The sequence below is a fragment of the Neovison vison genome, chromosome 5, assembly GCF_020171115.1.
Source record: "Neovison vison isolate M4711 chromosome 5, ASM_NN_V1, whole genome shotgun sequence".
In the NCBI taxonomy this organism is placed as follows: Eukaryota; Metazoa; Chordata; class Mammalia; order Carnivora; family Mustelidae; genus Neogale; species Neogale vison.
This window is the reverse complement of record NC_058095.1, coordinates 26,973,893-26,999,021: the sequence shown is the minus strand read 5'-3', so window position 1 is coordinate 26,999,021 and position 25,129 is coordinate 26,973,893. Positions and strand designations below refer to the sequence as shown.

Here is a 25,129-nt window from a genome sequence, read left to right as displayed (position 1 = left end):
TATCTATCATTTCATTCATGGGAAATTTTTTTTTTAAAGATTTTATTTATTTGGCAGAGAGAGATCACAAGTAGGCAGAGAGGCAAGCAGAGAGAGAAAGAGAGAGAGAGAGAGGAGAAAGCAGGCTCCCTGCCCAGCAGAGAGCCCGATGCGGGACTTGATCCCAGGGCCCTGAGATCATGACCTGAGCTGCAGGCAGAGGCTTAACCCACTGAGCCACCCAGGCAGCCTTCATTCATGGGAAATTTTAGCATGACCTGTGAAAGCCCCATTTGTCTCAGGTGGTGCAGTTGTCTGCCATATGGAAATAGATGACAAAGCAAATTAATAGAACCCTGAATAATACTTTTCTTACGTTTATAGTCATGTGGAAATATACAGATTTACAAGGCAAAATAATCTAGTTTGGAGCTTTTTTTTTTTTTTTAATGATTTTATTTATTTATTAGAGAAAGGAGAGAGAGAGAGAGAGCACCAGCAGGGGAGCAACAGGCAGAGGGAGAGGGAGAAGCAGGCTCTCTGCTGAGCAGGGAGCCAGACGCAGGGTTCATGACCTGAGCCGAAGCAGACGCCCAATCCATTGAGCCACCCAGGCGCCCCTCTAGTTTGGAGCTCATTTTTTCCTTCATTTTTCTTCACCTGGAGCATATTGAAAGCAAATCTATCTTCATTTGGTATGTCGCTTTGTTATACAATAAAACTTGAGTTGGAGATGCTCTTCTATAGTGAGGAATTTTCTCTCTCCAGATACATATTTGCACAATGTGACATATATATTCCTTTCTGCCCCCCATGGAAATTTATAAATTAACTCTGTTAACCCTGATTGATATTTTATTAATCTGACACGTATCTGTTACTCATTTACTCATTCATTTAATGAGTGTCTCCTGTGTGCTAGGTACTATGGCTAGACTCCAGGGAGTCAAAGATGAATTAGACTCTGGCTTTACTCCTTGGGAATTCATTCTGGTTAGAGAAATAATAAACATGATTATGGTATTTTGTAAAGTATAATATATTTTTTAAAGATTTTATTTATTTACTTGACAGACAGAGATCACAAGTACGCAGAGAGGCAGGCAGAGAGAGAGGAGGAAGCAGGCTCCCTGCGGAGCAGAGAGCTCGATTCCAGGACCCTGGGATCATGACCTGAGCCGAAGGCAGAGGCTTTAACCCACTGAGCCACCCAGATGCCCCAAAGTATAATATTTTTAAAGTATTAAATGAGATAACATATATGAAAAAAACTTAGTAAGCTTTATAAATTTAAGATTTTTTTCCTCTACTGCGTAGTACAGTGTCTGATATATCTTAAATGCTTGTTTATCCTTGAATGAATTGATAAAGAACAAAGAACAAGGAAAGCATAATATATATTATAAAGAAGTAGTAGTTCTGCCTGGGTGTATGATGATGGGAAAAGCTTCACTAAGGATTTAACTTTTGAGTTGGACTTTAAAATAAGCAATTTATGTTGAGAATCAGGTAAAGGGATTCCAGGGCAAGAGAAAGACTTAAGACATGAAAGTGCTTGATCTGTATCAATCATGTATGTGTAGGCTTATACAGTTTGCAAGATACTTCTATTTACATTATCTCTTTTGAGCCTTACGAAAACTTTCTGTAGTGAGTTCATACAGCCAAGCACCTGAAGCCTACAGGTCCTAGGATCTAAGAGAGAGCAACTCTAACCATTTTCTTTGTAGTTCTCAAATGTCATGATTGCTAGTATTAATGAATTTCTGTGATTATATTTATGAACTGTTTTTGGAGTTATAAGTAAGTGGGAGAGAAAAATACATAAAATGAAAAGTGTAGTTCAATTTTTATTTATATAAGCAGATTAGCATATATCAGTACATGAGGAGTTTTTCTTAGAGGTTTCAGAAACATTGGAAAATGCTTTTTTGGGGCAAGTGCTTTGCTATTTCATAGATTCTATGTGGCTCAGGTAGTTTTTTTGGATTTTCAGTCTTCTTAAACCATTTACCTAAATAACAGACAATGGAAACTGCCATCCCCACATTCTTTCTTAAGCTTTCTGTTTCTGCTATAGTTGAAGAAATTTGTTGACATTAAAAAAAATTTTTTTTTGCATGAAAATGTTTGGTTAAAATGCTTTGAGGAAGGAAAAAGAGAAACAAAAATCTCTCTGTTTATTCTTGATTTCCTGTTGTATATATATTATATGTTGTAAGTAATCAAGATAGTGTGGTATTGGTGAAAAAATAAATCCATCAATGGAACAGAATAGAAAGTTCAAAAATTGATGTACACAAACATAACTGATTATTTGACAGAGGAACAAAGGCAGTTGAATAGAGAAAAGAGTTTTTTAAAAAGGTGCTAGAACAACTGGATATCCATATGCCATATATGTCTATCTATATAGACACTGACCTTTCATATTTCCCCAGAATAACTCAACAGATCCTAGACCTAAATGTAAAATAGAGAACTGTATAATGTTGGAGAAAATGTAGGTAATGTTGGGTTTGGCAATGAGTTTTTAGATGCAACACCAAAAACACCAACTATAAGAAAAAAAACTGGTAAGATGGATTTCATTGAAATTGAACACCTCTGCTTTGCCCTGCCAAAGATAGTCAAGAAAATGAAAAAAAAAAGCCACAGACTCAAAGGAAATATTTGCAAAGCACATATCTGATGTACTGTTGCCTAAAATATACAAAGGACTCTTAAAACTCTACAATTAAAAAGTAGGCAAAAGATTGACAGCTCATCAGAGAAAATAAGCAGATGGCAGATAAGCATATGAAAAAATGTTCAGCATCATGTCATTAAGAAATTACAAATTAAAACCACTAGATACCTATTAGAATGACTAAAATCCAAAACACAGCACCAAATTTTGGCAAGAATGTGGAGCAGTAGGAGCTCTCACTCATTGCTGGTGGGAATACAAAATGGTATAGCTACTTTGGAAGCAGGTTGGCAGCTTCCTTAAAACACAAAATATAGTCCTACCATAGGATCCAGCAGTCACTCTCCTAGGTATTTATCTAAATGAATTGAAAACTTGTGTCCAGACAGAAACCTGCACACAAATGTTTATAGAACCTTTACTCATAATTGTCAGAACTTGGAAGCAACCAAGATGCCCTTCAGTAAATGAACAGATAAAGTACAGCACATCCGTACAATGGAATCTTATTCAGTGGTATAGGTAGTAAGCTAGCAAGCCCCCAAAGACATGGAGGAGCCTTAAATACTCGAAAGAAGCCAGTCTGAAAAGGTTGCATACTGTTGCATATAATTCCAGCTATATGATAAAAGGCAAAACCATAGACAGTAGAAAGATTAGCTGTTGCCAGGGGTTCAGAGTGGGAAGAAGAGGAGGAAGAGTAAGTAGGTGGAACACACGGGAGATTCAGGGCAGTGGTGGACACATGACATTATGCATTTGTTAAAACCTGTAGAACTGTATAACAGAGAGTGAACCCTAATGTAAACTATGGATTTTATTTAGTAATTATCAATATTGGTTCATCAGTTACAATAAATGTACCACACACTAAAAGATGTTAATAATAGATGGGGGAAATGGGTATATGGGAACTCTATACTTTCTGCTGACTATTTCCATAAACCTAAAACTCTGCTAAAAAATAAGTCTCCTAAGTTTTAAAAAATGGAAAAAGTGACTTTCCAAGAACTTACTGCTAAAATCTAGCTTTACTTTTTTTCCTTCCTAAATTAGAATTCTGAGTCTGTCAGATGCTTTACTTTTGTCCTTAGGTACCTTCAGACAATTACAAAACAAAATTTCTATGCCAAATAAACCATAAAACAAGCAAGTAAAGAAATTCTTGATCTATCCAGACTAGAAGGAAGTAAGCCACCTTATTAATTGAATAGGGATTACAAATAATTTATACTTTCATCTTTGTTTTTCTGTATTTCCCAGATGTTATCTGTGAAATAACTATCTGTTAGCACTAAAACAGTTTTTTGTAACCTATTGCAGCTTAATTGCCATTTTAAAAAAAAATTTTTTTAATATTTTTTTTTCATTTGACAGGGAGACACAGCAAGAGAGGGCACACAAGCAGTGGGAGTGAGAGAGGGAGAAGCAGGCTCCTTGCAGAGCAGGAAGCCTGACGCAGGGCTCTATCCCAGAACCCTGGGATCATGACCTGAGCCGAAGGCAGACGCTTAATGACTGAGCCACCCAAATGCCCCATTAACATGTTTTTTTTTTTAATTTAATAATTTTAAAAAATTTTTAATTTATTTGACAGAGAGAGATCAGAAGTCGGCAGAGAGGGGCGCCTGGGTGGCTCAGTGGGTTAAAGCCTCTGCCTTCGGCTCAGGTCATGATCTCAGGGTCCTGGGATCGAGCCCCTCATTGGGCTCTCTGCTCAGCAGGGAGCCTGCTTCCCCCCCTCCCCTCTCTCTGTCTGTCTCTCTGCCTGCTTGTGATCTCTCTCTCTGTCAAATAAGTAAATAAAATTAAAAAAAAAATAAAAAAGAAGTAGCCATTAACATGTTTTAAGAGAGAGAGATATATAGGGGCATCTGGGTGACTCAATTGGTTGAATGTCCGACTCTTGGTTTTGGCTCAGGTTATGATTTCAGGTTGTGAGAGTGGCCCCAAGTCAGACTCCGGCCAGAGCACAGAGTCTGCTTGAGATTTTTTTCTCCTTCCTCCTTCTTCTCCCTATGCTTCCTCCTCTGCTCCTCCCCTGCTTGTGCTGTCTGTCTCTGTTTCCATAAATAAATTACATCTTCTACAAAAGGAGATACATATATATGGAAACAAGACAAAGATCCTAAGGGTCTGTTTAAGTAAAAGACTGCATCACCACAGTATTTGATGTAAATGATATGATTAGTTGGTGACAGCCTCATCATTTGCAGTTTACAAAGGGGTCAGTTTTTAAATTGTTATTATGAATTTTCTTATTTTCTTACTTGCTTATTTAATAGAATAAAAGAGGATTCTAACTAGATCTTATGTAATGATTTTGCCAAATTTCTTATATTTTGTTGGTTTAAATTGCTCTAAAATATGTGCTTGAAATCCCATTTTTATTCGTGAAATTTGTGCCATTTGCAGTATGTGTTGGGGGAAATGAATTATTATTAAAAAGAATTATTTTAACATGGCTTTAGTGATTCCTCTGTACAATAATTGGTGATGAAATTTGGCTCATTGTTTTCAGCTAGTTTAAATTGGTCTTGAGAGAAACAGAAACTTGTTGCTTAATTACAGACTCCAGATAACTTTATGGAATGCCTCCGAGCTATTATGAAGTACTAGTTTAAGAAGGATAATTCCATTTAATTGTATACGTTAAGCCCCAAGGAAAGCAATTTTAAATTTGACTTTTACTAGATTATACCATCTCTTTTTTTTTTTTTTTTTTAAGATTTATTTATTTGACAGAGAGCTACATAGCGAGAGAGGGAACACAAGCCGGGGAGTGGGAGAGGGTGAAGCAGGCCTCCCACTGAGCAGAGAGCCTGATGTGGGGCTGGATCCCAGAACCAATCCCAGAATGGATCCCAGGACCCTGGGATCATGACCCGAGCTGAAGGCAGACGCTTAATGACTGAGCCACCTAGGTGCCCCATATTATGCCATCTTTATGGAGCCACTCTGTTGTTGAGTGGTATCCACATCTGGTGTTTATTCAGTGGAGGGCTTAGCTAAATGAGTAAGGATAGTTGTTCCTTAGTGGCCATTTCAACCTCATTTCTCCCAACCAAAGTCTAGTAGTTAGGCTGAGTGCAGTGAACTTTAGCCCTGTTCTATGGGCAAGAACAGATAGAAAAGAAATGCCATTGTATTTTCAAATCTGACAGAAATCGGGTAATTAAAATAATGAAGTGTATCTGGTAGATTTTCTGATATGTGTGAAGTGCTTAGCTTTCTATTTTTTCATTGCTATCTAGGCAGATTCACTTGCGTTTAGTAAGATAGAAATGTATTTTCCATGCAGTAGTTTCTGTTTTTGTTTTTTTTAAACATTCATTCACCATTGATTAACACCATTGTACCTTTATATTCAGTCTCACTGGGAATTGGGTTTGTGTTACTATCATACGATTTCACTCATATGTGGAAATTAGGAAACAAAACAGAAGATCATAGGGGAAGGGAGGGAAAAATAAAATAAGACAAAATCAGAAAGGGAGACAAACCACGAGAGTCTCTTAACTCTAGGAAACGAAAAGGGTTGCTGGAGGGGCAGTGGGTAGGGGGAAGAGAGAACTGGGGGATGGGCATTTAGAGGGCACTGGACGTAGTGAGCACTGGGTGTTATGTGCAACTGCTGAATCACTAAACTCTGCCTCTGAAACTAATAATACACGGTATGTTTAAATCAAATTAAATTTTAAAAAGAACAAGAATCTAGGGGCGCCTGGGTGGCTCAGTGGGTTAAGTCTCTGACTTAGGCTCTGGTCATGATCTCAGGGTCCTGGGATCGAGCCCTACATTGGGCTCTGCTCAGTGGGGAGCTTGCTTCCCCCTCTCTCTGCCTGCTTCTCTGCCTACTTGTGATCTCTCTCTGTCAAATAAATAAATAAAATCTTTTAAAAAATAAAAAGAACAAGAATCTAAATTAAAAAAAAAAAAAAAAACACCTAGTTTTGGAGCCTGGGTGGCTTAGTGGGTTAAAGCCTCTGCCTTCGGCTCAGGTCATGATCTCAGGGTCCTGGGATTGACCCCACATTGGGCTCTCTGCTCAGCGGGGAGTCTGCTCCCCGCCCCCCCCCCCCCGCCTGCCTCTCTGCCTACTTGTGATCTCTGTCTGTCAAATAAATAAATAAAATCTTTAAAAAAATATTTAAAAATCTAGTTTTAAAACTGTCTTCCAGAGTACATTTAAATAAAAACTTTAAATTTGGGGGCGCCTGGGTGGCTCAGTGGGTTAAAGCCTCTGTTTTTGGCTCAGGTCATGATCCCAGGGTCCTGGGATCAAGCCCCACATCAGACGCTCTGCTCAGCAGGGAGCCTGCTTCCCCCCTCTCTCTGCCTACCTCTCTGCCTACTTGTGATCTCTCTCTGTCAAATAAATAAATAAAATCTTAAAACAAAAAAAAAAACTTTAAATTTTACATTTTACATTCCTGCTGGTAATGTGCGAGTCATCTAGTTTCTTCATATCCTCACCTGCGTTTGATGTTGCCACTTACAATTATTTGAGCCATTCTGATAGCTGTATAGAGATCTCTCATTGGACTTCAGTTTCTGTCTCCCTAATGGCTAATGAACTTGAACATCTTTCCATGTGCTTATTTGTGGTCTTCCTCTGGTGAAATGTCTCTTCATGTCTTTTGCCTGTTTTCTAATGGGATTGATTTTTTTTTTTTTTTTTACTGTGGAGTTTTGAGAATTCTTTATATTTTCTAAATATTAATCTTCCATCAGATGTGTGGTTTGCACATATTTTTTTCTCAGCCTATAATTTGTCTTTTCATCTTCTTAACAGGGTCTTTCCCAAAGCAGAAACTTTTAATTGTGTTGAAGTCCAAAGACTTTCTCTTTTCTTTTTTTTTGTCCCATTAATGTTTCATGATTTTATTTTACATTTAAATCTATGATCCATTTGGAGTTAATGTTTGTATAAGATATGAGACTTCAGTTAAGGTTCATTTTTTTGCCTATGGTTGTCTAATTGCCCTGACTTGATTTGTTGAATGGCTCTCTCTCTGACATTGAATTGCTTTTGCATTTCTGTCAAAAATCAGTTTGAGGGATGCCTGGGTGACTCAGTGGGTTAAAACGTCTGCCTTCAGCTCAGGTCATGATCCCAGGGTCCTGGGATCAAGTCCCACATCGGCTTCTCAGCAGGGAACCTGCTTTCTCCTCTCTCTCTGCCTGCCTCTCTGCCTACTTGTGATCTCTGTCTGTCAAATAAATAAAATCTTTTTTTAAAAAAATCAGTTTGAATTGTTGACTGGATACAGTTTTCTGTTAGGGCGATACAAATGTTTTAGAACTAGATAGAGGTGATGGTTTCCCAACAATATGAATGTACTGTAAATGCCCATTTTATAATGGTTGGATTTTGTTACATGATTTCACTTCACTTTTAATAAACCAGCTCTTCGATATTCACCTCAAGTGTTTATTATGAGATACACATGAGAAAAATTCAATTGGACATATCTGTGTGGGACAATTTCTGGACACTTTTCTATTCTGTTGATCTCTGTGTCTGTCCCTCTGCCGGTATCACATAGTCCTTTTTTTTTTTTCCCTCCCCACACTGTCTTGATTACTGTAGCTATGTAATCAGTATTGGAATTGAGTAAACTGATTCCTCTCATTTATTCTTTTTTCAAAATTTGTTTTAGCTGTTCTAATTCTTTTGGCTTTCTTATAAATTTTACACTGATCTTGTCTATATCTAGGAAGTGCATTAAATTTATAAGTCAGTTTGGGGAGAATTGACATCTTAACTATGTTGAGTTTTCCAATCCATGAATGTGGCATGTGTTTCCATGTATTTAGGTCTTCTTTGATTTCTTCATCAGTGTTGTGTAGTGTCCTGTACGAGTTCTAGACAGGTTTTGTTAGAATTACACCTGTGTTTTTCTTTTTTGAACAGTTATAAATGGCATTGTCTTTTTAAGCTTGGTGTTCACATGTTTTTTGCTAGTACACAGAAATACAAGTGATTTTTGCATGTTTATATTATATAATGCAACCTTGCTGAACTCACTCACTCTAGGAGTTTTTAATGTAGATTATTTGGAATTTTCTATGTAGACAGTCTTGTCATCTGCAAATACAGTTTTATTTCTTCCTTTCCAATCTGCATGGCTTTTCTTTCCATTCCTTGCTTTATTGCATGGCTAGAACTTTCCAGCTCTGTGTTGAATAAGAGTGGTGAGAATGGGGTTCCTTGCCCTGTGCCAGATCTTACAGAGAAGTGTTCAGTCGTTCACTGTTAAGTACAATGCCTATCAAGCTGAGGAAGTATCCCTCTATTCTTATTTTTCTGAGACTTTTTCTCATGAATGGCTGTTACATTTTGTCAAATGCTTTTTAGCCTGTTCATATATGGTGGGTTACATTGATTTTTGAATAATTTTTTAAAAGTTTTTATTTAAATTCCAGTTAGTTAATATACTATGTAGTATTAGTTTCAGATGTACAATATAGTGAGTGAACACTTCATACAACACCTGGTGCTCATCACACAAGTGCCGTCCTTAATCCCCATCACCTATTTCACCCATCCCCCCACCCACCTCCCTTCTGGTAACCATCAGTTTATTCTCTGTAGTTAAGAATCTCTTCCTTAGGGACGCCTGGGTGGCTCAGTTGGTTAAGCCGCTGCCTTCGGCTCAGGTCATGATTCCAGCGTCCTGGGATCGAGTCCCACATCGGGCTCCTTGCTCAGCGGGCGCCTGCTTCTCTGTCTGCCTCTGCCTGCCACTCCGTCTGCCTGTGCTCACTCTGACAAATAAATAAATAAAATCTTAAAAAAAAAAAAAAGAATCTCTTCCTTAGTTTGCCCCTCTCTCACTTATTTTTCTCCTTACTTATTTTATTTCTTAAATTACACATTTAAATGAAATTATACAATTCTTGTCTTTCTTTGACTGATTTATTTCACTTAACATGGTATTCTCCATCTAGCTCCATCCATGTCATTGCAAACAGCAAGATTGCATTCTTCTTTATGGCTGAGTTATTACATACATAAATATATATACACACACACCCAAGACTGGATACCCTTCTCATCATTTACAGATAAACTGAGACTGAGAAAAGTAACTTGATCATTGGTCACACAGTTAACAGCAGAAGTGGGATTCAAATTCAGGCAGTCCGACTACAGAAATTTGCCTCTTGTTACCTCAATAAATAATAGCTCTCTTCCCCTCTTTCTCCACCATCAGTTAATGAGATACCTCTACTAGATAATGAGTTACTACTACTACTACTAGATAATGAGTTACCTCTACTTTAATAAAAATCTATACTCTAAAGGTTCATTCCATCTCTCTGTTCTTCCCCTGTCCTCTCATCTAGCAACCTCCGAGTCACTGGAGGATCTCCCCATTCTAAATTGTATCATTCTAGGAAATAATTTAAATAACTACAGAGGGCACACTGTCCATATTCTGGACTCAACAGTTCTTTGACCCTTCAGTCCAAAGAGTGAACATATGAATGCTCTTATAATTTCTTTGGTCTTTCTCAGATTTGGTAACTTCTCTCCTTGTTCACAGTAATCATTCAGTTTTTGTCCTTTTTTTAAAAAAAAAAAAAAGATTTTATTTATTTGTTTGACAGAGAGAGAGATCAGGCAAAGAGAGAGAGGGAAGCAGGCTTTCTTCTCAGCAGGGATGCTGAGGCAGATGCGGGGCTCCATCCCAGGACCCTGAGATCATAACCGGAGCCGAAAGCAGTGGCTTAATCCCCTGAGCCACCCAGGCGCCCCATCTTTTTTTTTTTTAAGGATTTTTTTCATTTATTTGAGAGAGGGAGGGAGGGAGAGAGCACACAAATGGAGGAAGGAGCAGAGAGAGAGGGAGAAAATATGTATATATATGGCAGTGTATGTATTACATTCCAGATATAAGAGAGATCATATGGTATTTATCTTTCTCTGTCTTGATTTATTTCACTTAGCATAATGCTGTCATGGTCCATCCATGTTGTTGCAAAGGGCAGTATTTCATTCTTTTTTACCACTGAATAATATTTCATTATATATATCACAATTTCTTTATCCATTCACCTGTTGATGAACTTATGTTGTTTCCATATCTTGGCTTTTGTAAAGAATGCTACAGTGAACATGGGGAATATATGGGAATGTATACATTTTTTTGAGGTAGGATTTTTGCTTTCTATTTTTTGCTTTTTATTTCACTTCCCAGAAGTGGAATTGCTGGATCATGTGTTCTGTTTTTAGTTTTTTGAGGAAATTCTATACAGTTTTCCATAGTGACTGCACCAGTTTATATTCCACCAGCAGTGCAGAGGTTTCCCTTTTTCCACTTCCTTCCAACATTTGTTATTTCTAATCATTTTGATAATGGCCATTTTAACAGGTATGAAGTGATATCTTATAATACTTTGATTTGCATTTCCCTGATGCTTTATGAGGTAGAGCCTCTTTTCATCTATCTTTTGGCGAGTGGTATGTCTTTTTTGGAAAAATATTCAGGTCTTATGCCATTTTTTATTCAGATTGGGTTTTTTTGTTTTGTTTTGTTTTGCTACTGAGTGGTAGTAGTTCTTATGTATGTTAGGTATTAGCCTCTTATCAGATAAATGATTTATCAGATATAGGATTTGCATATATTTTCTCCCATATATTTATTAGATATATGATACATGATTTGCATTTATTTTCTCCCATTCAGTAAGTTGCATTTTATTTTGTTGGTTGTTTCCTTTGCTCTGCAGAAATTTTTTCGTTTGGAAAAAAAATTTTTTTTAGTTTGATGTAGTTCCACTTGTTAATTTTTGCTTTTGTTGTTTTTGGTGTCATATAAAAAAATCATCACCAGGGACGCCTGGGTGGCGCAGTTGGCTGGACGACTGCCTTCGGCTCAGGGCGTGATCCTGGAGTCCCGGGATCGAGTCCCACATCAGGCTCCCAGCTCCATGGGGAGTCTGCTTCGCTCTCTGACCTTCTCCTCGCTCATGCTCTCTCTCTCAAATAAATAAATAAAATCTTTAAAAAAAAAAAAAAAAATCATCACCAATATCTATCAAGGAGCTTACTGCCTACATTTTCCTTTAAAAGTTTTATGGTTTCGGGTCTTATGTTCAAGTCTCCAATCCATTTTGAGTTAAGTTTGTGTATGGTGTAAGATAGAGTTCCAGTTTCATTTGCATGTGGCTGTCCAGTTTCCCCAACACCATTTAATAAAGAAACTGTCCTTTCCCCATTGTATATTCTTGGGTCTTTTGTCATAAATTAACTGACTGTATATGTTTGGGTTTATTTCTGGGCTTTCTGTTCTGTTCTATTGATCCATATCTGCTTTTATGCTAGTACCATACTATTTCAATTACTATAGCTTTGTAATATGTAGTTTGAAATCAGTGAGCATGATTCCTCCAGCTTAGTTTTTCTTTCTCTAGATTTTTGTGGCTATTCAGGGTCTTTTATGATTCATTACAAATCTTAGAATTGTTTGTTTCATTTCTGTAAAAAATGCTGTTGGAATTGTGAAAGAAATTGCATTGAATCTATGTATTGCTCTTGGTGGTATGGACATTTAAACAATATTCTTCCAGTCGATGAGCATGGAATGTCTTTCCATTTATTTATGTCTTCTTCAGTGTCTTTTTTTTTTTTTTAAGATTTATTTATTCGACAGACAGAGATTACAAGTAGGCAGAGAGGCAGGCAGAGAGAGGAGGAAGCAGGCTCTCTGCTGAGCAGAGAACCCGATGCGGGGCTCGATCCCAGGACCCTGGGATCATGACCTGAGCCGAAGGCAGAGGCTTTAACCCACTGAGCCACCCAGGCACCCCGAGTGTCTTTTTTTTTTTTTTTAAAGATTTTATTTATTTATTTGATAGAGAGAGATCACAAGTAGATGGAGAGGCAGGCAGAGAGAGAGAGAGAGATGGAAGCAGGCTCCCTGCCGAGCAGAGAGCCCGATGCGGGACTCTATCCCAGGACCCTGAGATCATGACCTGAGCCGAAGGCAGCGGCTTAACCCACTGAGCCACCCAGGCGCCCCCGAGTGTCTTTTTAATTAATGTCATTTCCAGTATGTAGCTCTTTCACCTCCTTGGCTAAATATATTCCTAAGTATTTGGTTCTTTTTGATGCAGTTATAAATGGGATTTTCTTAATTTCTCTTTCTTATAGTTCATTATTAGTATATAGAAACAATAAATTTTTGAGTCATGGGTTTTGTGTTCTGCAACTTTACTGAATTCATTATTCTAACAGTTTTTTGATTGAGTCTTTAGGGTTTTCTAAATATATAAATACATGGCTATATAGAATATGTCACCTGCACATAGTGACAGTTGCCTTGTTCATTCCAGTTTGGAGGCTTTTCATTTCTTTTTCTTGCCTGATTGCTCTGGTTAGGATTTCTAAAACTGAATAAACTTGAATAAAAGTGGCAAGGAGCGCCTGGGTGGGTCAGTCATTAAGCATCTGCCTTCAGCTCAGGTCATGATCCCAGGGTCCTGGGAAGCCTGCTTTTCCCTCTCCTACTCCCCCTGCTTGTGTTCCCTCTCTCACTGCATCTCTCTCTGTCAAATAAATAAATAAAATCTTTAAAAAGAGTAGGCATCCTTGTTTCTGATCTTAGCTTTCAGCTTTTCATCATAGATGATGTTGTGTGCTTCTCATGGATGGCCCTTATGTTGAGGTATAGTTCCTCTGTACCTGCTTTGTTGAGAGTTTTTATCATAAATGGATGTTGAATTTTGTCAGATGCTTTTTTTGCATCTGTTAAGATGATCATGATTTTTATCTTTCATTTTGTTGGTGTGATGTATCCCAGTGACTGATTATAGATGTTGCACCATCTTTGCATCTCTGGAATAAATCCCACTTAATCACGGTGTATGACCCTTTTTTACTGTACTAAATTTGGTTTGCTGACATTTTATTGAGGATTTTTACGTCTGTGTTTATCAGGAATATTGGCCTATACAGTAGTCCCCTCTTATCTGTGGTTTTGCTTTTCATGGTTTCAGTTACCTGTGGTCATCTGTGGTCCAGAGGCAGGTGACCTTACTCCTGACAGTATGTCAGAAGGTCAGTATTGCCTAATGCTACTGTTCATTCCCCTCACTTCATCTCATCATATAGGCATTTATCACCTCATATTATCACAAAAAGAAGGGTGAATACAGTACAGTAAGGAATTTTGAGAATGAAAGATCACATTCACATCACTTTTACTACAGTATGTTGTTAACAATTACTCTATTTTACTCTTAGTTCTTGTTGTAATCCCTTACTGTTCATAATTTATAAATTAAACTTTATCATAGGTATGCATGTATAGGAAAAAACATAGTCTACATAGGATTCAGTACTGTCCACGGTTTCAGGCATTCTCTGGGGTCTTGAAATGTATCCCTCATGGATAAGGGGAGACTAGCAGGGAGTCTGCTTCTCTCTCTCCCTCTGCCCCTCCCTTGCTTTTGCACACTCTCTCTGACTGTCTCTGTCTCAAATAAATAAATAAAATATTTTTAAAAAACCAAGCAAACTGGTCTGGGCTGCCGGGATGGCGCAGTTGGTTAAGCAGGGTCATGATCCCAGGATCCTGCGATTGAGTCCCATGTCAGGCTCCCTGCTCAGTGGAGAGTCTTCTTCTCCCTCTCCTTCTACCTGCCACTCCCCCTGCTGTGTGCGCGCTCTCTCTCTCTCCCCATCTCAAATAAATAAATAAAATAAAATAAACTGGTTTGCTGAGATTGGCAATGTAATTATTTACTTTCATACTGTACTTCCTGCATCCTAAAATGACTTACTTTTTTTGCCCTTCGATACACTAAAAGGCTTTAATGAGGACAGTCAACCAAACCATTGTTCTGAACAAGGAGATATTAACCCAATTCTAGTTAACCACTCCCTTTTTTGTGAGTTTATGACCACTTTACCAAGATACCTGTAGGCATATGTAGTGTCTGTCTCCATAGTAAGGTCTGCAGAAGTTAGTACCTTGTCTTTGTAGCCCCTGTCTGATGCAGCTTTCTTCCAGGGCACTTCTGTACACATTTGTTAACAAAATAAATGCATACTTATCAATAGAATTCATCAGAACAGTGGGTTTATTTGGAAATTTATATCAACTTTATGCTTAGTTTTGGAATTAGCCCATAGTTACTGAGAAATTACTGTAATAATAGCAAAAAATACTTAGTGTTTACCATGTACCAGGTTCTCTTCTAATCACTATATATAAACTTCTCTAATCCTCTTAATAGGTAGGGAGTTTTTATTTCTTGTTTTTTGTTTTTGTTTTTGCTCCTTTGCTTGTTTATCATTCCCATTTTACAGGTGAGAAAACTTAGCCATAGAGTAATTTATCTAATGTCAGATAGCTATTAAGTGGTAGAAATAGCATTCAGAAGCCACATAGTCTGGCCCTTAATTCCTCCACTGTCTTTGTAATTTTTGAAATTATTATTTTTTTTTAAGAGTGGGGAGAGGAGTGGGGAGGGGCAGGGGAAGAAGGAGAGAAAGAATCTTAAGGAGGCTCCGTGTCCCACACAGAGCCCAACTCGGGCCCTGTCTCACGACCCTGAGATCATGACCTGAGCCAAAACCAAGAGTCAGACACTTAACTGACTGAGCCCCCCAGGTGCCCCATGTTATTTTTGAAATTCTTAACAAAAATATTATTTTTGAAATTGACATTTTTGAAAGTTCATCTTTGTCCCCTAATTCCTGCAGTAACTTAGATTTCTTGGTCCACTACTTTATTATGAAACCTCCAGTTACTAGTTGATACAGTGAACTTAAAAATTCTTTTGGAGGGGCACCTAGGTGGCTCAGTGGGTTAAGCCTCTGCCTTCAGCTCAGGTCATGATCTCTCAGGGTCCTCGGATCAAGTCCTGCATCAGGCTCTCTGCTCAGCAGGGAGCCTGCTTCCCCCTTTCTCTCTCTGCCTGCCTGTCTGCCTACTTGTGATCTCTCTCTCTCTCTGTCAAATAAATAAATAAAATCTTCTAAAAAAATTCTTTTGGAAAGAAGTAGTTAGGAAGAAATACGCATGTAATAAGTTGAGAACCTGCCATGCATCTTGCACTCTGCCAGATAGACACAGATGTCTAGGAGTTAGTTCTCCTGCTGTCCCCCGTAGGGCAGCACCTTTACCAATTTTGATGTCTATGAATTCCTCCCTGAAATACTAGACTTCTCTCTTTCCCTTGTGTAATGCATAAAGACAAATGTTTGACAGATCAAAGGTGCATTTAGTGTCTTTATTAACATTCTTGAATTGTACAATTGGTAGGCTAAAATCTGGTTTCATTTCCAAAACAAGAAAAATGTTTTCCGAAAATGGAAGGAACTTTAAGGTGGAAATAATTACTACTTATAGGCGTCAGAACTGTATTTCCTTATCCTGTCTCAACAAGTTGGTTGTAATTCTTAAGTTTTGAAGAGATGGTGGTGACAAGTTTGAGCTATCTAGATTAAAGAAGTTTCGTTTCTTTATGCTGTCATTAAAACTGTTCTGTCTTTAATCATCGAGTATATCTGTGGAAGAAATAGATTTAAGCTAACAAATACAAGTAAGACGAAAATTATATATGTGGATCAGTTAAATTTATTTTAGAGCCCAAAATATTCTCTAGATGCTTTCAAAAGTCTTGGGTATTCTGTTTATATAAGTGGCTGAGAAGTTAATCACTAAAATGTAGAAAAAATGTAAGTTTTAAATGTACCTTAATAATTTCAGAATTTTACTTTCCATTTTTTTTGCAGCTCAGATCGTCTGATAGAAGAGACAATAAGGTAGGAAAACATTTTTGTTTTACTTTAGTGTGTTTTTTGTTTGCTTGCAACATAAATGAACAGATTAGGTTAACCCTGTAACTAGTGTTAAAGTTAATTTATCATTCTTAAAGATAGGAATTACACTAGATTGTGATGTATTTTTACTGCATCCTTCTCTTATCAAGAGACATTTGAAGCCCAAAATATTCATTTTTAGAATTAGGCTGATTTACCTAGGATAATTCTTCTGATTAATTCATACTCAGTACTTTCAGCTTCAGTTTTTTCATTCTCACTTTTTAATGGAAAACCATTTTAGACATGTGATTTGGTAAATATCTTATTTATACCATTTATGTCGATTTGGTTTCTATCACAGCAGCTGCAGAAAATCTTCTGCAGTCATATTTAGTATTATCTGTCATAACACTAAAGTAGTTGATTACTTAAGGAAAGGGACATTTATTAGTTGGTTTGAACTGCTTAATTCTGTAGGATTGGTGAATTACTAGATACTGTCTTATGACAGTAAAAAAGTAAATGAACTAGATGTGATCTCTGCAGTTGAGAATTCAGCAATGTCTGAAGCATTTTTCAGGAAGGATATAATGACGTACGTGGAAACATCAGCAAACATGTGTACCCTTACTTGAGGCTGTGGTATTGTGCTCAAGTGCTTTACATGTTTTATTTTATTTAATTTCTTCAATAACCCATGAAATAAACACTGTGTTAAAAACAAAAAAGAAATTAAGGTAAGTAATTTGCCTGTGGTCACATGATTGATACATTGTGTTGAGAATTCAGATCCTCAAATCTGAATCTCTTTAATTCTAGACCCAGAGCTCTATCTAAATGACTACCCTGTTTACCATCTTGTAGAAAGAGTACAAACTTTGGAGTGTTCTTTGGTCTGTGCTACTTATCAGATCTCTGTTCTTGGATAAGTTACTCAGGGCCTTCATTTTGTTAGTGTTTAAATACAGGGATTGATGATAATACCTACCCTAAAAGATTATTGTGAAGATTAAATATAATGTGAGGTAAAATGCCTAATACAATGCCTGGCTGATAGTGGGTAATCTGTAAGTAGTAGCTGTATTATTAATGCAGACTTTTTTTTAAACCTTTTATTTTGATATTTCAGATTTCAGAATAATTCCAGTAGTACAAAGAATTCCCATTTACCTTTTACTTAGATTCCCCACCTTAACATTTTGCCACATTGGCTTTTTCATTTTTTTTCCTAAACTATTTAAAAATAAATTGCAGACTTGATGCTTCTCTGCCACTTAATATTTCATCATTCATATTTTAAATATGTATTTATATTGATAGGGACTCATAGATTCTTATTTTATTCAGTAGGTTATAATGTTTCTATCATTATTTAATAAAGTATAATCTCTTAAAACAATATGCAGTTATCATATCTGGAGATTTGGTTTAAATTACATGCACTGGGTTGTCCATCTGAACAGTTTTTGCACCGTTGCCATTGTCAACTGAAATATTTTCCTTGTGACTCCTTCCCTTTCATCAGCACATAAAGTGAAATCACATTTGCCAAGAATTTTTCACTTAAAGTTTCCCTATTATCCTTTTCCTTTTTTTCTTCCTTTTATTTCTTGCTCTTTCTTTCTGATCTTCTTTAGGCCAGGCTTCCTTAATTAAGCTTTTCAACTCAAAGCTGACCTATTTAAGGACTAGTAATTATGAGTATAAAAATTTCGGATACTTCCTACCATAGGAACATTTGAGAACCATAGAATCCTTGCTACTACTATTTTGCCAGTTAAGAAGCTTAAAAAAAAAAAAAAAAGTAATTAGTTTTTTTATTTTATTCTTTTCCTTTATTTAGATCTGGTAAGTACCACAGGTAAAATTTTATTGACTCTTAAGGTAGTTATGATTACTTTTTTTTTTTTTAAGATTTTATTTATTTATTTGACAGAGAGAGAGATCACAAATAGGCAGAGTGGCAGGCAGAGGGGGAGGAGGAAGCAGGTTCCCTGCTGAGCACAGGGGGTGGGGGGGGTGGGTCGATCCCAAGACCCTGGGATCATGACCTGAGCCAAAGGCAGAGGCTTAACCCACTGAGCCACACAGGCGCCCCAGTTATGATTACTTATAAACAATCTAAAATTTAAGTGTCAGATAATAATTATTTTTGCATATTCTATATGTAGCAATTTACTTTTTTCTTTTGGAGATTTTAAGAATTTTTAAGAATATGTGCACAACTGGGGGCACCTGGGTGGCTCAGTGGGTTAAAGCCTCTGCCTTTGCCTCAGGTCGTCATGATTCCAGGGTCCTGGGATCAGAGCCCCACATCAGCTCTCTGCTCAGCAGGGAGCCTGCTTCCTCCTCTCTCTCTGCCTGCCTCTCTGCCTGCCTCTCTGCCTACTTGTGATCTCTCTCTGTCAAATAAATAAATAAAATCTTGAAAAAAAGAATATGTGCACAACTGAACTAATATTAGTATTTATTCTTAAGCTTTAAGTGTATAACTAGTCTTGTCTTTTGTTGAGAAAATAAGTGTATGAGTTTAGTTTACAGAGCAGGTAAGGAAGTTCCAGTAAGCACATCAATGATTTATCATTTTAAAAGCATTATATATTATTTGGAGTTTATGTTTTGCTTCCGAGTATTTGACCCTTGAAATAACAACAACCTAGATTTCACTCAGCTTGACTCCAAATGATGTAATGAGATGGGAAAGTATGTCTAGATATACTCTGTGTGGTACTGGCAATCATGCATATTCAACAAGATAATAACATAATGATATCCATTCTCTAAGGAATACAAAGTGCTTTGTGGAAATTATTTTTTAATCTTCTTTATCTCTTCTGAGTCAAAGCGCGTGAGAGATGGTGGTAGTCCCAGGATAAAAAACAGAGGCATATATGATTCGAAGATTGCCTTCAGAGGCTCAGCCTCACTTTAAATCAAATTGTGTTACTTTATACAAAACCGTAATACCTGTTTTAAAGTACATTATAAATTTATGTTAAAACAACCACATTTTAAAAGTATCGTATTCTATAGCAGACATAATTATGAATAAGAATAATGATGCAAAGGGTATTGTTAGTTTGGACTCGTCTTGTGTTCTTTTTGGTTTTGGGATCTAAAATTCAGTGTAAAATTAACATTGCCAGCTTCCTTCCGTTTTATTCTCGTCTGGTTGTTCTTCAGGCCTGCTCCACTGCACTGGTCCTGGGGTGCATTTACCCTCAAATAACCTTCAAATAACCTCCTTTATTGGATCACTTATTTCTTGAATTTAGGGTCTTCCACTTTCTTAGTTTATTCCCTCATTATGTTGGACCATGTTCTTTAGTAGTTTCCTGAGAAAGAACAGGAGGTACAATTTTGAACTTTTCACATCTATTCTTAATTTATTGTTTAGCTAAGTTAGAGAGTTCTAGGTTAGAAGTAACTCTTAAGTTTTTGAAGGTGCTATTTTCAGTACTTTATAAAAAAGATTTTATTTATTTAGGGGTTCCTGGGTGGCTCAGTGGGTTAAAGCCTCTGCCTTCAGCTCAGGTCATGATCCCAGAGTCCTGGGATCGAGCCTCACATCAGGCTCTCTGCTCAGCAGGGAGCCTGCTTCCCTTCCTCTTTCTCTGCCTGCCTCTCTGCCTACTTGTGATCTCTCTCTGTCAAATAAATAAATAAATAAATTTTTAAAAGATTTTATTTATTTATTTGACAGAGAGAGATCACAAGCAGGCAGAGAGGCAGGCAGAGAGAGAGGAAGGGAAGCAGCCTCCCCGCTGAGCAGAGAGCCTGATGAGGGGCTCAATCCCAGGACCCTGAGACCATGACCTGAGCCGAAGGCAGCGGCTTAACCCACTGAGCCACCCAGGCGCCCTGGGAAATTTTCTTAAACTATCATTTTCCCACCTCCTTTTTCACTGTTTTGTTTTCTGATTTTTGTTTTTAATTTTAAAAGGCAATAAATATGTTGGGTCTCTGTTGTTCCTGTCTTACCTTTTCTCCATTTTCCACTTATCTGTTTTTCTACTTTCTGAGGGGTTTACTCAGTTTGTCCTTTCGACGCTTCTATTACATTTTCATTTCCATCCTTTCTTAAAATTTACACCAGCCCTTTTCTAAAGGATGGGTACATTCACACACACATATATACACATGAATATATACATGTATTTATATGTTTCATGGATATGATGCCTTCTTTTCTTTCTCTCTGAAGACATTAAATATAATTTGATTTTAGAGTTTCTTGAGCTTCTCTTACTGCCTCTGTTTCCTTAGATTCACTTTTCTCTTTGCTGATTGGTTTGTTTAGATCTCTGTCTTTCATTAGAGGCTCTTCTCAAATTTGTAGTGATTCTTGGTTCTTAGTTCATATTTAATTTTTTTAAAGATTTTATTTATTTGTTTGACAAAGAGAGGGTACAAGCAGGGGGAGCAGGAGGGAGAAGGAGAAACAGGCTCCTGCTGAGCAGAGAGCTTGACGACGACGTGGGGCTCGGTCCCAGGACTCTGGGATCATGACCTGAGCTGAAGGCAGGCACTCAACGAACTAGCCATTTAGGCGCCCCTCTTTGTTCATATTTAAAGGGAGGCTCCAAAATCCAGTACTTGGAAGCTCGTTCTGTGTCCATAACTTGTGGGACACTTACCAAGTGGTAGGCATCGCAGTGGATGATCAGAAGGGATCCTGGCCGTTTTGTTGGGAGCTTCAAGGTGTCAGTATCTCTCAGGTGTCTTCTAGGTTAGATCTTCCCCTGAACTGGGGGGCTGTCACCTGACTTCATAGGTCAGGGAAGGAAGCATAGGGGTCTGGCAGTTCCTTGTACAGATTTCTAAGAACTCCCATCTTTAGTCCTATTCCACAGTTTTGCCTTCAAAGATACCTGATCCCCTCAATTCTTGATCTTTTCTGGGATCTGGGAAAAACTTTTCTCAATTATGGTTTGAGTCGTAGTGGTACTGAGGCAAGTAGCTGCAGCAGATCGGTGCTGATAATGTTATTCACATTTCTTAGTTATTCAGGTAGAATTCGCGCAATTTTCTTTTCAGTTTTCATTATTAGAGATGTATATTTTAGAAAAGTACAATGTTCTTATTTTAACAATTTAAAAGTAAAATGTATAAAGAAAAAGTTCATTCCCTGGTTAGTGTCCCTCCGTTTCTATCCCGAGTAACTTGTAGTAACTGACAGTTGTTAATATCTACTACGCTGTCACTGCCATACAGACACATACAAAGGTAATTATTGCTTGAAATGAAAGAGAATTCATACTTTACACATTCTGTGACTTGCTTTAATCATTCAGTATATCATAAACATTCTTCCAGGTTAATAGAAATAATGCCATCTTACTCTTTTTAATAACCAAATGTTATTTCATAGTAAGGTTATATCAGAATCTGTTAAACCTTTCCAAAGTTGTTTCCATGGGGGAGGTGTTTTTCTGTGTTTGTCTTCTACTATGTCAAACGGTGCTCAGATATCCTTTTATCCTCACACGCTTTTGTTTCTTCTTCACCTCCTTCTCAAATCTTGAAATTTCAGTTTGATTCATTGTTTGTTTAGAGTACTCCCCCTAGCATTTTCCTCCAGTAGGATACCTGGTGTTGCCTGTTCAAAAGTATCTTCGGTCAACTCCCAGATAGTTTAGGCTGTTAGAGACCCCTGAGCAGAGGCCTATCAGGCGGTAGTGGATGGCCCAGCACTTTTTCCTTCTTGGGTTGGGCATCACAGCAGCTGGTGGACTGTCAGCTCTCAGCCGATAGGTTCCTCTAGTTGTACGTAGCCGCCGCTCACCAGCTGCAGGTATGGGGGCAGCTCAGCCCATCAGTGCAGCTCCCCGCATGCGGCTGCATCTCTTCCACTCTCTGGGCTCCTCACAATGCAGTGAAACATTGGTCTTTGCCCCAGGCTTGAAGAAAAATCTAGTCTTCCATGCCATCACTTCCTTGGTTCTTCCCTTGTTTGAGAGAGTATAGCCTGCCTGGCTTTCTTCCCTGGGAATTTCTAAAGAACTTGGTGGACCAGGTCTCAGGTGGACCAGGCCCTCCCCTTACATCTGCCTTGTTCTGATGTTCTTCCATGGAGGAAATCAGACGAGAGATGAAGTCAGGAGTTACGTGCTCTGATTATCATCTTCCCAGAATCTCTTCATCTCTCTTACCTTTTTTTTTTTAATGTTTCATATATTTTCAGCATTATTCGAGGACATTCTGTTTCCTGCTGTTTCTTTCTTTCCTGCTATAGCATTCCCCTGATGTGTTAATATCAAAATGGATACTGACCCTGCCCTCTAGGTTTCTCATGTCCTGGGAGATAAGGGTATTGAAAGTGAGTCCTGGCACTGATAACAAAAAAATATTAGCTGAGATCTTTTAAACAGTACATCAAAGTAGTCTCATGGAAAAGACTATACTTTGTATAGTCTCATAAGAGAAGGAACTTTTCCCCATCTCTCTCAGTTGTTTAGTGAATGTGTAACCTTTGTCACCTGGCATGGAAACCCAGGAAAATGTTGAATGTGTCTCCTAAAATCTGCATAATTAGGGCGCCTGGATGGCTCAGTTGGTTAAGCGTCTGCCTTCCACTCAGGTCATGATCACGGGGTCCTGGGACTGAGCCCTGCATCAGGCTCCCTGCTCCACTGGGAGCCTGCTTCTCCCTCTCCCTCTGTCTGCCTCTCCCCCTGCTTGTGCTCTCTCTCTCTGTCAAATACATAAATAGAATCCTTTTAAAAAAATTTTTTAAAAAGGAGGGGTGCCTGCGTGGCTCAGTCCTTCGTTGGGCGTCTGCTTTCAGCTCAGGTCTTGATTCCAGGTCCTGGGATCAAGCTCCACATGGGGTTCCTTGCTCGGTGGGAAGCCTGCTTCTCCCTCTCCCTTTCCCATTCCCCCTGCTTGTATTCCCTCTCTCGCGGTCTCTCTTTAAATAAATAAATAAATAATAGTAAAAATAAAATCTGCCTAATTGTTTCTTAAGTAGAATTCTGGAACATAATCTTTTCATAAATTAAGGACTGGTTATATACGAATATTTTGTGATGTGTTACACTTTTGGTTCTATTTTTATGATTGTAATTTCCTACTTCCCTCTCAACAGTTTTTTCCTGATTAAGGATATTTTATTACCTGGCCCTTTTCAAAACTATTTTTTTTTAATATTTTATTTATTTCAGAGAGAGAGAGAATACAGGGGGAGAGGAAGAAGCAGGACTCAATCCCAGGATGCTGGGATCATGACCTGAGCCAAAGGCAGATGGTTAACCAACAAAGCCACCCAGGAGCCCCTTTCAAAACCATTTTAAGAAGCTTTTGTAATAGTGACTTAGTCTGTTATTTCATTGGTTACTTTGGGAGAAATCACAGGGAATGGCCTTCTGCTTTGTCCATCAGAGGATATTAGTGGGGATGGAATGGTCATTTGAGAAAAGGACAGTGTAAAGGTGACTTGGGAAATGATTTTTTTTCTGCCTGTGCTTTTTAACATGATGTTGCTTATCTTAGTTTTCTGTTCACTTTTTAAGGGTCTGATGGATCTGTGCAGGATAATTTTAAATGCCACTGTAATTATCTTCTCTTTTCCCCCTTCAGCATTGCTATGGCAACAAAAGAAAATATGACTTCCCAGAGAGGAATGTTGAAGTCGATTCAGAGCAAAATGAATACTTTGGCCAGTATCCTTTTTGAAAGTTTGAAATCTCTAGTTCTTGGCAGGGGGGAGGTGTCTATGTTTTTTTGTGGTTTTTTTTGTTTTTTTTTTTTTGGTCATGTTGCCATCATTAGTAGCAGTTGAGGCCATTATTACATAATATGAATATGCCTTGCATTCCTACTTTATAGAAATTATACCGTTTAGTGCCATTTGTAAAAGATTGTACACTAGAAGTCTGATATTAATAGATTTAGAAAAAAATTATCAATTTGAATTTTCAAATTATTCACAATATTATTTTACATTTTAAAAGCTCTTGAATCCATGTTAGAATGCCACAACATATATTATTCTTACCTCAACATGGTAAATGACATGCTTTTTCTTCTTTTTCCAGTTTGGAGAATTAAGTCAGTGGCAGATGCTTAGAAGGAGAAGGAAGGAGACAGCCAGCCATAACATGTTGTAGATGAGTGTAACTGCCAGTATTTTCATGTGACTCTTCATGCACAAGCTGAGTGCTCAGATAGTTATTGTGACCTCTACTTTTTAATTCTTGAGTTTCCTGACTTGAATTAGGATTACTAATACTTCCATGAAAGCCAGTGGAGAAACTTGTAAGCCTGTTACTCTGAAACATTTTGCTTACTCTCTGAGAAGTCAAGCCTTTTGGAGAAAAAAAGTTTTCTTTCCCAATTACAAAGGGAGGAAGGACCCATCATTTTCAAAAGTTGAGTATCTTCTGGTCCTGATAATTTAAAGTCACATTTAGTTTGATACTTATTTTCCTGGGGAGTATCCTGAAGTGTATTGGTATTTTCCAGGTTTTTTGGTGAATTTTGTTCCTGTTTTGTTATCCTAAGCAGAAACCAGACAGTCACAATCCTATCTGTCTTATGTAGGGCTATACAGTTTACAGAGTACTGCTGTATACATTGTGTCATCAAGTTATAATACTTACAGAAGAATGCGTATTCAAAAAAGTCAAATAAAATGGGTTTTAGGACTCCATAGTCCTAAAATGGAAACCTAATTTAGA

At 37.7% G+C, this 25,129-nt stretch overlaps 1 protein-coding gene across 6 annotated transcripts in view; it reads left to right on the top strand.

Annotated features, from left to right (window-relative positions):
- Positions 1-25,129, top strand: part of GOSR1 (golgi SNAP receptor complex member 1) — a 54,422-nt gene that overhangs the window by 23,442 nt on the left and 5,851 nt on the right. For 3 of the 6 annotated variants that reach the window (XM_044248222.1, XM_044248219.1, XM_044248218.1), the window contains exons 7-9: positions 13,676-13,736; positions 16,422-16,451; positions 24,030-24,112. In XM_044248222.1, the coding sequence (XP_044104157.1) occupies positions 13,676-13,736; positions 16,422-16,451; positions 24,030-24,112 (174 nt within the window). The remainder of the gene's footprint in view (positions 1-13,675; positions 13,737-16,421; positions 16,452-24,029; positions 24,113-25,129) is intronic. The other 3 variants (XM_044248221.1, XM_044248220.1, XM_044248224.1) reach the window with 1 other exon arrangement.